Genomic DNA, 13,283 nt, shown 5'->3' with positions numbered 1-13,283 from the left:
TCTTTACTTATTATATTTGGTGCTGAAACCTGGGATGGGTGTTGGGGATACAGGCTGTCATGCAACCCAAGAAGCAGTGGACAGCAGCTGCTCATCCCGCTGGATCCTGAGAGTCTCTGGCCACCTACCTCGTCTTGTGTCTCACTTCACTTTTTGAGCAATTTGCACTAGGAGGACAACTAACCTCAAGGGGACTGTGAGGGCTCAGGTTGGGGCTACTCTCCAGTCAGCCCTCAAAATCCTCAAGTCTCAGGAATCCACCTCTGACCACCCATAACGGATATTTTGCTTTCTCCTCTCGTCTTTCCTCATCCTCCCTTCACTCTCTTCCTTGTACGGCTCCAGTCCAAGAGGCCCTTTGCTGATTCCAACCGGAACATCCAACATTGGCCACTAATTCAGCCAGCTGGCAAGATCTGCCCTCCCCTGCTGTTCTTACAGTACCTGGGGAAAGTCAGGTCTGCTGTCCCAGTCCTTGGAGGACCAGTGGGACTAAGCTAGAAGAAATCTTGGGTACGCCCAGTTTCTTCTTAGCTTGACGTCCTCTTGAGAAAGAGGATTCCAGGTTTCTGTCTTTTGTCTGGGGACAACTGGAACAAAAACAGACACCCTCGGCTTCTTCTTGCCAGTCTACATGGGTGCCAAACAATCCCACATTCCTCGTCCTCTCCACTGGGCTGTCTCCTTCACAACCTTGCCAAACTTGACATATGCGTTTAGTTTTTTATTGCAACATGGCCTGGACCCAGTACAAATTAGATAATGACAGCTGATGGCCCCAAAATGGCACCTTTAACTTTCAAATTCTCAGGGATCTTGACAACTTTATAACCAGGAACGGTAAATGGCAAGAGGTTCTCTACATTCAGGCTTTCTTCTACCTTAGATCCCAACCCTCCCTGTGTCAAGCTTGCACCCCTCATGAAATCCTTTTTCTTAATGAAAACGCTCCCTAGGTCTCTCCTTCCTCCAAAACTTCTTCCTTCAAAACTCCTTCCTCCGAAATCCCTTTTGACCCTGCAGATGAATCCCCTCTGTATTCTCATCCCCCTGCATCATGATGCTCCTCACCTGTCTGAACTCTCTGCCCCGGTGTCCCGCCCTGCCCCCAAGCCTTCAGCCCCAAATCCCACTCCTCCTTCTCCACCTGCTACCCATTCAAAAACCACCTCTGCTATTCTCTCTTTCTGAGAAGTGGCTGGAGTTGAAGGCACTGCTCGCATTCATATGCCTTTTTCCATGTCTGATTTGTCACAGATCAAACAGCATCTGGGATCTTTCTCTGAAAATCCCCCTCATTATCTCAGGGAATTCCTGGCACATAACCTAATCCTTTAATTTAACTTGGCATGATATTTACATAATTCTAACTTCCACCCTCACCCCGATGAAAAAGAGCACTCAGCTTAATTAAAATGAATATCCAAGCTGAGTATATTCAAAAGGCCTTTATGTTTTTCTCTTCATAAATCTTGTTTTCCTGGAAAAGGTTTTTTCCCAGTTAACTGAATTACTTTTTTCCACTTTGTCTTCCCATTCTTGGTACATGTATGAAGAACACTAAAATGACTTCTGGTGCCTGGGACTCGTTGGGAAAACAGAAAAAATATGTTTTCCTCACAGAACCGCTGGAATTAGAGGTGGATAAGCACCTCTCAAAATCATCTTTGTCTTCCAGCTATACTTGTTTATTAGGCCCTGGAAACTGTTTTCCTTGCCTTGTTTTTTATTTATTTATTTATTTTTCCTGAGATGGAGTCTTGCTCTGTCACCAGATTGGAGTGCAGTGGCACAATCTCAGCTCGCTGCAACCTCCACCTCCTGGGTTCAAGTGATTCTCCTGCCTCAGCCTGCCAAGTAGCTGGGACTATAGGTACGTGTCACCATGCCTGTAGAGAGACCCCCTGAAACTATTGCTATGAAATAAAAGATGAAATGCTCCTGATTATTGTAAATACAAAATTGCATTCAGGATTGTGTAAAGACAATGCCAGGTTGGACTGCTAGAACGAGCCAACAGCGTATGATGTGCTTCCCCCTGCAGAGAGCCTATGAATGGACATGCAGTCAGGGAGGTTTCACATCACCGATTCCTGTACAGAGACCCCCGAAACTATTGCTACGGAATAAAAGATGAAACGCTCCTGATTATTGTAAATACAAAATTGCATGCAGGATTGTGTAAAGACAATGCCAGGTTGGACTGCCAGACGAGCCAACAGCGCGTGATGTGCTTCCCCCTGCAGAGAGCCTATGAATGGATGTGCAGTCAGGAAGGTTTCACATCACCAAGATTGCTATCCCAGAAAAGCAGATGTTCATAGCTCTGGGAATGGAATGCGACCCTTGTGGAGAGCCTATAAATGGACACATGGGGGGCGCCTGTCCATATGGATAAGATAGGGCTATAAACACCCTCATCTTGCCACGGCTCTTCTAGGCCTCTTTAGGGTTAAGGCATACTCCCTTCTGAGAATTTCTGGTCTAACTGGTTGTCTAGCTTCACGTCCTGTTTCTATGGATTGTTTGTAACCAGCTTTTGCTGCAACTGTTACTGCTGATTAATATCTTGCTAATCATAGGTTATGGAAAGACTGTGTTTCTGTTTTAAGGACCTGTTAGAAATTACTGATGCACACACTATAGTGTAAATTCTTATCTCTGTATGCTGCACTTCTGCATACAGATGTTATGTTAAAGAATTACTTCATCCCCATGTGACCCTCTCACCTCATAATCAAATGACCCTAAATCCCTCACTAACCTACTCTGCCCTCACTAAACTTAATAATAAATGCTGGTATATTCAGTGCATTGGCAGCACCACGGGACCAGAAGGCGGTGACCCCCCTGGACCCAGCTTTCACTATCTTGTGTGTGTCTATTATTTCTCAACCTGCCGATCCACCTGGGAACAAAGAGAGAGCCCCGTTGCATTGTGGGCTGCTGGCCAGGTCCTGCAATACACACCCAATTAATTTTTGTATTTTTAGTAGAGACGGGGTTTCATCATGTTGGCCAGGATGGTCTCGATCTCTTGACCTTGTGATCCACCTGGCTCAGCCTCCCAAAGTGCTGGGATTACAGGCGTGAGACACTGTGCCTGGCCCCTAGCCCTGTTCTTAAAGGGCCTCACCCGAAGGCCAATAATCCAATTGGGAAATTAGCCAAAAAAAAAAAAAAATTATAACTATTGGATCTTCTTCTGGTTGTCTGTGTGGCTATATATGTGTTATGTGTGCAATGTCTATTTTAAAAAAGGTCTAATTAATTGGCCTAAGAAAAATAAGTGCTTAAATCAAATATTTTTAAGGGAAAACTAAAAGCCATGGAAACTTTCAGTTCACATGACTTTAATCTTTAAAACTTACTGGCACAGTAAGATTAGAAATGTCTTAAGAGTTGCCACCGTACATTTTTATTTGCATTTATCGATCAAGCAATTTTATACTTATCTCTGCCAAATACTATAAGGTATCAAAATTTGTCATAGAGGCTACAAGACTATAACTCAGCCCAAGCAGAATAATCTTTGCTTAATTTTTTTAACAAATGAAACATTAATATTGGTTTAATAAAGATAGCTACATCTTGAACTATTTAGTGAAATGCCCTAACTTCTAATCTCATGGCCTTAGAACAGTCTAGTCCACAGACATGAAGGAAATTTGCTTTGGCAAAGGACTATCATCATCTTTGATATTAAAGAGAATTTATATAAAAATATTTTTTTCTTCTTTGAGACAGAGTCTTGCTCTGTTGCCAAGCTGGAGTGCAGTGGTGCGATCTTGGCTCACTGCAACCTCTACCTCCTGGGTTCAAGAGATTCTCCTGCCTCAACCTCCTGAGTAGCTGGGACTATAGGCACATGCCACCATGCCCATCTAATTTTTGTATTTTTAATAGAGATGGGGTTTCACCATGTTGGCCAGGATAGTCTCGATCTCTTGACCTCATGATCCACCCACCTCAGCCTCCCAAAGTGCTGGGATTACAGGTGTGCGCCACCACGTCCAGGCAAAAAATAATCTCATATGGTAAATTCTTGTCCTAAAGTAAATTAACTGGTTGTTTAAGGAAAGGAATGTTTACAACAAGTCAGAAATTTGAGGCACGTGAGAGATTGTCTGTGAAGGTCACGAAAAATTTTATAAAAGGCAATTTATGCAAGAAATTACAATTTAAAAGTGATTAGGCCTCCTCAATGCTTTATAAAATGCTACTAATATGCTTAGCTGTGCAATTTGCATGGTTTGCAGCTAGGTAAGACCTAAGACACATTTTTACCTAGATTAAAAGGTTAAAGAATTGTTTTAAGTTGAATAACATAAAAATGAAGGGTTAAGCGAGTTTTGAAAGGTTAATTGTAAAGGCAATTCTGTAAATTGAGCATTAAAAGCACAATGGGTTTTCCTAAAACACTAACCTGCTCTTTTACAAAAATTATACAGGGTTAAAAAAAGGTCTATAAAAATCTTACCTTATGGTCAAACAGTAAAATGAGGTATATGTGTCTACAAGGTTTTACTAAAAATTGAGTTTAACATTAATAGCACACTAATATAAAGGTAAAACTTGGCTTATTTTGTATAAAAGCATACAGGAAGCATCGTCAAATATCAAATAGTGTTTGGTTTTCTTTGGGCTATATTTGTATAAATATGTTAGTGGTATGTGTTCCAAAGTTATGGGAGACTCTTATAATTCTGATATCTTACTGTACATCATCAGTAATAATTACACTGTACGTTATCAGTACAGTAATAATTATAATTGTTATGTTAAAATTATTGTGTACCACAAAGGTAATTGTGTCTTTAACTTTGGCTACCCTAAAACTTTTGTCATCCATAAACAATTCTTGTCTGATTTATATAAAACCACCTTTAGAAGGTGGTTTTATAAGTGCTATGAAGCTCTTACAGGTGCCCTTGAATGAAGGATTTTGATAAAAAGTAGGACAGGAATTAACTGCATGAACTGAACTAATAGGGAGACTAGAGTGATCTTTTTGATGTTTTGTTTAAAATATTGCTAATCCTTTGTTTTGCTTTTCAAAGTCAAATAAACTTTTCTTTTGAGCTACTGACAGCTTTTAAAAATTTAGTATACTCCCATGAACAAAATTTGTAGCATACTTGTTTCTCTCTACCTGATTTTCTCCAGAATTTAGAAACTATCTGTGAGTATTCTTAAGTTATGGCAATATAGTTACATGCATAAGTTCAATAAGAATCTGTTTTCTTTTATAAGAGGACACAATTGGAAAAACTGGTTATTTTTACCAAGGCTTTGAATGGAATGGTGTGCTTTCCTTTAAGGAATCAAACTTGACTTATGAAGCTAATAAACTCCTTTGGAAACTGGCCTCAGATTTTGTGTATGCAGTCCCTGTACAGGGTTTCTGACCTGTGATAAGTAAAGAATGTCACTTTCTGACAGGCCAGGAACCCCAAGTTATCTTGGAACCTCAAGAGGACAGGAATTCACCCAACTTATAGGTATTTGATGGTACAAATCCATGGCTGGGCTTGGCTTTAAAATGGTCTTATCAGATTCCATCTATGGAACAAAGTTCCATCAAAGCCAATTTAAAAGGCCTATGTCCAGGCATGGTGGCTCACGCCTGTAATCCCAGCACTTTGGGAGGCCAAGGCGGGCAGATCACCTGAGGTCAGGAGTTCAAGACCAGCCTGGCCAATATGGTGAAACCCTGTCTCTACTAAAAATACAAAACTTAGCCAGGCGTGATAGCAGATGCCTGTAATCCCAGCTACTTGGAAGGCTGAGGAGGAGAATCGCTTGAACCCGGGAGGTAGAGGTTGCAGTGAGCCGAGATCACACTACTGCACTCCAGCCTAGGGGACACAGCAAGACTCCATCTCAAAAAAAAAAAAAAAAAAAAAAAAAAAGAGGCCTTGTAACAAATAATTATTCTTGCTGCACTGTATGCAAATAATTAAACCAAGTATAATAAAGCAAACCAGTCCTACTGTGATTTGTCTTTTAATAAAAATGGGAAACTGGAGAAAGAAAATTATGTTTCAAAAACTATTGCACACCTGTTGCTAAATTCTAGTGTTGCCTAATGTTCTTTAATTTTTATATTTTCTACTGTTTAAATTACATTCCAATACCCCCTACCTCACCAAATACTTCTTGTCATTCCCACCTCTCTTTTTAAGCCAAATATTAAAACTTTTTAATGGAAATTATTTACTATGCTACCCTTGGGGGAATGCTTTACCAACTCTACTATTTGCAGTAGGACTATATACTGTAGCACCCTTAGGGTGGAATAGCAGATGGAATCTTAATTACTGTAGCATTTTGCTTAATTATTATCCTCATAGCAGGAATAACAATTACTAATAGAAAATAACACATGGGCCTTTCCAAACATGCATCTCTGCCTCTTATTGGGTGAGAAATGTTGTTTTTATCTCAACCAGTCGGGTCTAGTTGGAAACACTGCCATATAATTTAAAGAAAGGGCTAAAAAGCTAAAGGAATACCAAAACAATCAAATAGATTATTGGTTTGGGAACAAAATAATAGCATGGGTCATCCCATTCCTGGGCCCTTTCCTAATAATATGCCTAGGACTAATGTTCTTACCCTGCCTACCAAACCTTTTTCAAAGATTTTTAACTGACAGGATCATGACCATTTCACAGACAACTACTCAAAAACATCTAGAGGTGGCATTACTCCTACAGTCACTCTGAGACCAGAAAACTCTCCAACCCCTCATCCACAGGAAGTAGCCAGAAAGAACACACCACCCCTCGTCCTTTTTATAACTATAGGGTCTGGATTGACAGAGCAGGAGCATCACCATCTTGGACAAGCACTGCCATTTTAAGGTTCATCTTGATCAAAAACTGCCTAAATCCAAAGTGCATCAGCCTAATGGCTAAGGTCAGCGTGACCATAAACCACAAACGACATCTCCAACCAGAAACATTCCAACCATAAGATAAACCCCTCCCCAATCAGAGACATGCCAGTCCCGAGATAACCTCCCCTCCAGCTAGAGAGATGTCAGCCCCAAGATAACCTCCCCTCCAACCAAGGACATTTCAACCCCGCCATAAACTTCTCCCCCACAAAGAAACATTGCAAGCCTGTGATAAGTTCTCTCATCCTAAAACCAATAAAAACTCTTTGTCTGTAAGAGAGAGCACTCCTGACCAAAATTGGCCAGAAGCCCCTCTCAGGTTTATTCTCCGAAATAAACCTGTCTTTGACTGTTGAGCCGCTTTTCATGTTTCTTTCCTCTTTCTTTAACTCTTACAGCTAGAAAATAATTACATGCCTCAAAATTAAAGAACATCCTTCTAAATGGCTGTGGTCCAAATATATTCAAAATGCATAATAGAAAATTTATAACTAGTAAGGAAAATACTACGTATTAAACTTGTAGGATGCAGCTAAAGCAGTGCTTACATGGAAATTTCTGGCTTTCAGGGTATATATGAGAAAGGAGAAAGACTGAAAATATTTTATATAAAAAGTGATTTTTAAAAATAACAGAGAAAATACCTAATTAAACCTTTAACAGAATAAAATAAAAACTAAGAATGAAAGTACAAAATAATTCATTACACAGTAGGGTTAACAATAATGTGTATTTCAAAATAGCTAGAAATATTGAATTTTCTCATTACAAAGAAATGATAAATGTCTAAGGTGATAGATATGCTAATTACACTAATTTCATTATTACACATTATAAACATATATCAAACATCACACTATATCCCATAAATATGTATAATCATTACATGTCAATTAAAAATAAATTTTCAACATTAATAGATGTTTAAATTTTTAAAAAATATTTAAAAATCAAAGACAAAAGCTGGTTCTTGAAAGGAATAATAAAATTTATGAATATCTAGCAATATTGATCAATATTAATAGGGAAAACACAAATTGTAAGTATTAGTTCCGATACATATCTTCAAAACAATGAGAAGGTACTAAGGAACAACTTTATGGCAATAAATTTGAAAATGTAAGCAACATGAGAAAATACCTTTAAAAATACAATGAAAAGATTTTTGGGTGGAGCAAGATGGTTGAATAGAAAGCTCCACCGATTATCCCCACTGAAGAAACACCAAGTTTGACAACTATCTACACAAAGGCAGCACCTTCATAGGAACCAAAAATCAGGTGAGCATTCGCAGTGCCCCGTTTTGACTTCTTATTGCTGAAGAGGGTAGGAAAGACAATCTTGAATTGCTGACATGACCCTTCCCCCATCCCACCTGGCACAGAGAATCTGTGCACTTGGGAGAGGGACGGTGCAGAGACTGTGAGGTTTTGCATTGAACTCAGTGCTTCCCTGTCACAGCAGAAAGCAGAACTGGGCTGTGCTCACCTGACACCTGCCCAAAGAGGGCGCATCAATAATCTGCTGCCTACAAGAAATGTACTTCACCTATAAAGACACACAGAAACTGAAAATAAAGGGATGGGAAAAGATATGCAATGCCAATGGAAACCAAAAAAGAGCAATATATATATCACTATATATATATCAGACAAAATAGATTTCAAGAAAAAAAGAAGAGACAAAGAAGGTCATTATATAATGATAAAGGGGTCAATTCATCAAGAGGATATGACAATTGTAAATATATATGCACCTAACACTGGAGCATCCAGATATATAAAGCAAATATTATTAGAGCTAAAGCAAGAGACAGACTCCAATACAATAATAGCTGGAGACCTCAACACTCCACTTTCAGCACTGGATCTCGCAGACAGAAAATAAAAAAGAAATACCAGACTTAATCTGCAGTATGGACCAAATGGACCCAAAAGACATTTACAGAACATTTCATCCAATGGCTGCAGAATATACCTTCTTTGCCTCAGCATATGGATCATTTTCAAGGACAAGACCACAAAACAAGTCTGAAAACATTCAAAAAACTGAAATAACATCAAATATCTCCTCTGACAACAATGAAATACAACTAGAAATCAATAATAAATGGAATTTTGGAAACTGTACAAACGTGGAAATTCAATAAGCTCCTGAATGACCACTGGATCAATGAAAAAATTAAGAAGAAAATTGAAAAACTTTTTGAAACAAATGGTAATGGAAACACAACATACAAAAACCTATGAGACACAGCAAAAGCCATACTAAAAGAGAAGTTTACAGATATAAGCACTGTGAACCCCCAAAATTTGAGACAGGTCTCAGTTAATTTAGAAAGTTTATTTTGCCAAGTTTGAGGATGTGCGCCCATGACACAGTACTGATGACATGTGCCCAAGGTTGTTGGGGCACAGCTTGGTTTTATACATTTTAGGGAGACATGAGACATCAATCAATATATGTAAGAAGTACATTGATTCCATCCAGAAAGGCGGGGACAACTCAAAGCAAAGAGGGGACTTCCAGGTCACAGTAGGTAAGAGACAAACGGTTGCATTCTTTTGAGTTTCTGATAACCCTTTCTAAAGGAGGCAATCAGAATATGCATCTATCTAGTGAGCAGAGGGATGACTTTGAATAGAATGGAAGGCATGTTTGCCCTGAGCAGTTCTGGGTTTGAATTTTCCCTTTAGCTTAGTGATTTTGGGGATCCAAGATACTTTCCTTTCATAGCACCTACATCAACAAAAAAGGAATCTTCAAATAAACAACCTAACAATGCATCTTAAAGAACTAGAAAAGCAAGAGCAAACCAAACCTCAAATTAGTAAAAGAAAAAAATAATAAAGATCAAAGATAAATGAAATTGAAATGAAGAAAATACAAAAGATCAACATTTCAAGAAATTGAAATGAAGAAAATACAAAAAAAAAAAACAACAAAAAGCTGGTTTTTTGAAAAGTTAAGCAAAACTGACAAACCTTCAGCAAGACTAAGGAAAAAAGACAGAAGACCCAAATCAATAAAACCAGAGATGAAAAAGGAGACATCACAACTGATGTCACAGAAATTCAAAGGATCATTAGTGGCTACTAGAGCAACTATATGCCAATAAATTGGAAAATCTAGAAGAAATGTATAAATTCCTAGACACATACAATCTACAAGATTGAACTATGAAGAAATCCAAAGCCTGAACAGACCAATAAAAAATAATGATATTGAAGCCATAATGAAAAGTCTCCCAGCAAAGAAAAATCTGGGATGTGATGGCTTCATTGCTGAATTCTACTCAAGCTTTAAAGAGCTAATACCAATTCTGCTCAAATAGTTCCAAAAAGTAGAGAAAGGGATACTTCTAAACTCATTCTACAAGGCCAGTATTATCCAGATACCAAAACCAAAGACACATCAAGAAAAAGAGAACCACAGGCCAATAACACTAATCAATATTAATGCAAAAATCCTAAAAAAAAAAAAAACTAGCAAACCAAATTCAAAAGCATATTAAAAAGATCATTCATCATGACCAAGCAGGATTTATCATTGGGATGTAAGGATGGTTCAACGTATGCAAATCAATCAAGATGGTACATCATATCAACAGAATGAAGGGCAAAAACCATGTGATCATTTCAACTGATGCTGAAAAGGCATTTGATGAAATTCAACATCCCTTCATGATAAAAAAAAAAAAAAAAACTGATATAGAAGGAACATACCTTAACATCAAAAAAGCCATACATGACAGACCCACAGCTAGCATCATGAATGGGGAAAAACTGAAAGCCTTTCCTTGAAGGTCTGGAACACGACAAGGATGCCCACTGTCACCACTGTTATTCAACGTTGTACTGGAAGTCCTAGCTAGAGCAATCAGACAAGAGAAAGAAGTAAAGGGCATCCAAACTGGAAAGGAAGAAATCAAATGATTATTGTTCACTGATGATATTATCTTATATTCGGAAAACCTAAAGACTCCACCAAAAAACTATTAGAACTGATAAATTTAGTAAAATTGCAGAGTACAAAAATTGGTAGCATTTCTATATGCTAAGAGTGAACAATCTGAAAATGAAATTAAAAAGTAATCCCATTTACAATAGCCACAAATAAAATAAAATACCTTACAGAACGGCTGCTATCAGGAAAATAAAAGATAACAAATGTTGGTGTGGATGTGGAGAAATGGAGCCCTTGTATGCTGTTGATGGGAATGTAAATTGGCATAGCCATTACGGAAAACAGTATGGAGATTCCTTAAAAAATTAAAAATAGAACTACCTACTAACTAGAACAATTAGCAACTCCACTTATAAATATATATCCAAAGGAACTGAAATCAGGATCTCAAAGAGATAACTGCACTCTCATGTTCACTGCAGCATTATTCACAATAGCTAAGATATGGAAACAATCTAAATGTCTGTCAACAGATGAATGGATAAAGAAATTGTGATAGACAAACACACAGAGACACACACACACACACACGGGAATATTATTCAGCCTTAACAAAGAAGAAAATCCTGCCATTAACAACAACATAGATAAACCTGGAGGACATCATGCTAAATGAAATAAGCCAGATGCAGAAAAACAAATACTGCTTGATCTCTTATAAGTGGAATCTAAAATAGACTCACAGAAGTAGAGAATAGAATAGTGGTTGCTAGGAGCTAGGGGTAGGAGGAAATGGGAAGAGGTTGGTCAAGGAGTGCAAAGTTTTGTTAATAGTTGAGGGTGTCCAGGCTCTTGGCATCTTGAACAAATTGGACAAAACGTACAAACAGAGCAAGGAAGGAACGAAGGGATTTATTGAAAATGAAAGTACACTCCACAGTGTGGGAGAGGGTCTGAGCATGGGGGCTCAAAGGCCCCATGACAGAATTTTTAGGAGTTTAAATACCCCCTAGAGTATTCCATTGGTTGCTTCAGGTATGCCTTATGTAAATGGAGAGGATGAAGTGAAGTTATAAAGTCATTTACGGCGTACGCCCGATGGAGAGAATATTTCCAGTTATAGCTGAAGTGTGAATCGCCCTTATGTTCCCGGCCTCCAGACCCTATTTACCTGCCTCAGTTTCAGTAATGAAAGTGAATAAGTTCTGGAAATCCAATGTACAACAAACAATATGACTATCGTTAACAGTATTGTATTTTATACTTGAAATTTACTAAGCAGGTAGATCTTATGTGTTCTCACCACAAAAAAAGAAATAAAATAACTGTGTGAGATGTAGATACATTAATTAGCTTGATTGTGGTGATTACTTCACAAGGCAAGTGTATATCAAATCATCAAGTTGTATACCTTAAATATATACAATTTTAACTGTCAATTTTTTTAAAAAACGTGAAAAATCACACTTTAGAGAATTTTCTATAACACGCACACTATTTACTGCAGGAATTTGGTGAAAATATACGAACACCCTCTTAGTCTTTCTTGGGAAACGCTTGCATTAAATCCCTTTTAGGGACAGCCAGCAGCTAGATTTAGCAAACTTTATCAGTTCTCTGTGGAAACAACTTACTGAAAATTTAGTTTTCCTTCTTTTTTTTCAAGACAGACATTAAGGGGTGAACCAGCCTTGGCTCTAATTTTCCATAGCCTCTTACAGTGTGGCCAAGATTCCCTAAGTTTCTCTCTTCTGAATTTAATTTCCATCACCCCAGTGCAACTTTTCTGCTGTCTCTACTCGTCCCTCTGCACCCTCTTACTTCTCCCTTCCAAACCACTTAGTTTCTGGTTCAATTCCCTCTTGTTTTCACCATCTGCTTTTTCCGTTAAACCTCTCTCCTGCCAGCTTCCTGTCCCTAGAATCCCAGCCTTACCTGCAACAGTTCCTTTTAACGGACCAAGGATGAGAAACCACTCCCCGGATGGGGTGGCGGCCAACAAACCCAGGAGGCAGGGCTCCCTCCTCCGAAGAGCATTTTCCGACTCTAGTCTCCAACGCCCACTTTCCTAGCAGTCACCAACCGAGTCTTTCCAGAAGGCAGCTGCCTGAAACAGGTGCAGCCGGAAGCCTGTAGCAGGACGCTCTCCTGCTGTTCGGGAGATGCTCCTGGCCCCTGCCAGCGGCTCACAAACCAGGCCCTACTGGCGTTCTGCCCCGCCCACGTGCTGATTCCCTAGAATTTTCCCTGGAGAAGTGGGGCTTTCAACAAGTCTGAGGGCTGTCTTCATGGCCTGCACCTGCGGCGCCATACCCACATCACTCGTTTAAGGCCTAAGAGGCCCTTCCTTTCCAGGCGCCTCCTAGTGTTCACCTGCACGGAGCAGCACACTCCCCACGAGGATCAGCCCTTTGTCCAAGATGACTGCTACTATCACGGTTATATGGAGCCCCCAGCCCCAAGTCTCTGGGAGTTC

At 39.1% G+C, this 13,283-nt stretch overlaps 1 protein-coding gene across 1 annotated transcript in view; it reads left to right on the top strand.

The window, feature by feature from the left end:
- LOC129487712 (disintegrin and metalloproteinase domain-containing protein 21) overlaps positions 1-446 on the top strand; it is a 108,096-nt gene extending 107,650 nt beyond the window's left edge. Inside the window, exon 4 of the mRNA XM_063644380.1 lies at positions 346-446. Within this exon, the coding sequence (XP_063500450.1) occupies positions 346-365 (20 nt within the window). The 3' untranslated portion in view covers positions 366-446. The remainder of the gene's footprint in view (positions 1-345) is intronic.
- Positions 447-13,283: the final 12,837 nt, after the last annotated feature.

This window comes from Symphalangus syndactylus, chromosome 8, assembly GCF_028878055.3.
Source record: "Symphalangus syndactylus isolate Jambi chromosome 8, NHGRI_mSymSyn1-v2.1_pri, whole genome shotgun sequence".
In the NCBI taxonomy this organism is placed as follows: Eukaryota; Metazoa; Chordata; class Mammalia; order Primates; family Hylobatidae; genus Symphalangus; species Symphalangus syndactylus.
The sequence above is the reverse complement of the archived record's forward strand: the minus strand, read 5'-3'. Positions and strand labels throughout refer to the sequence as shown.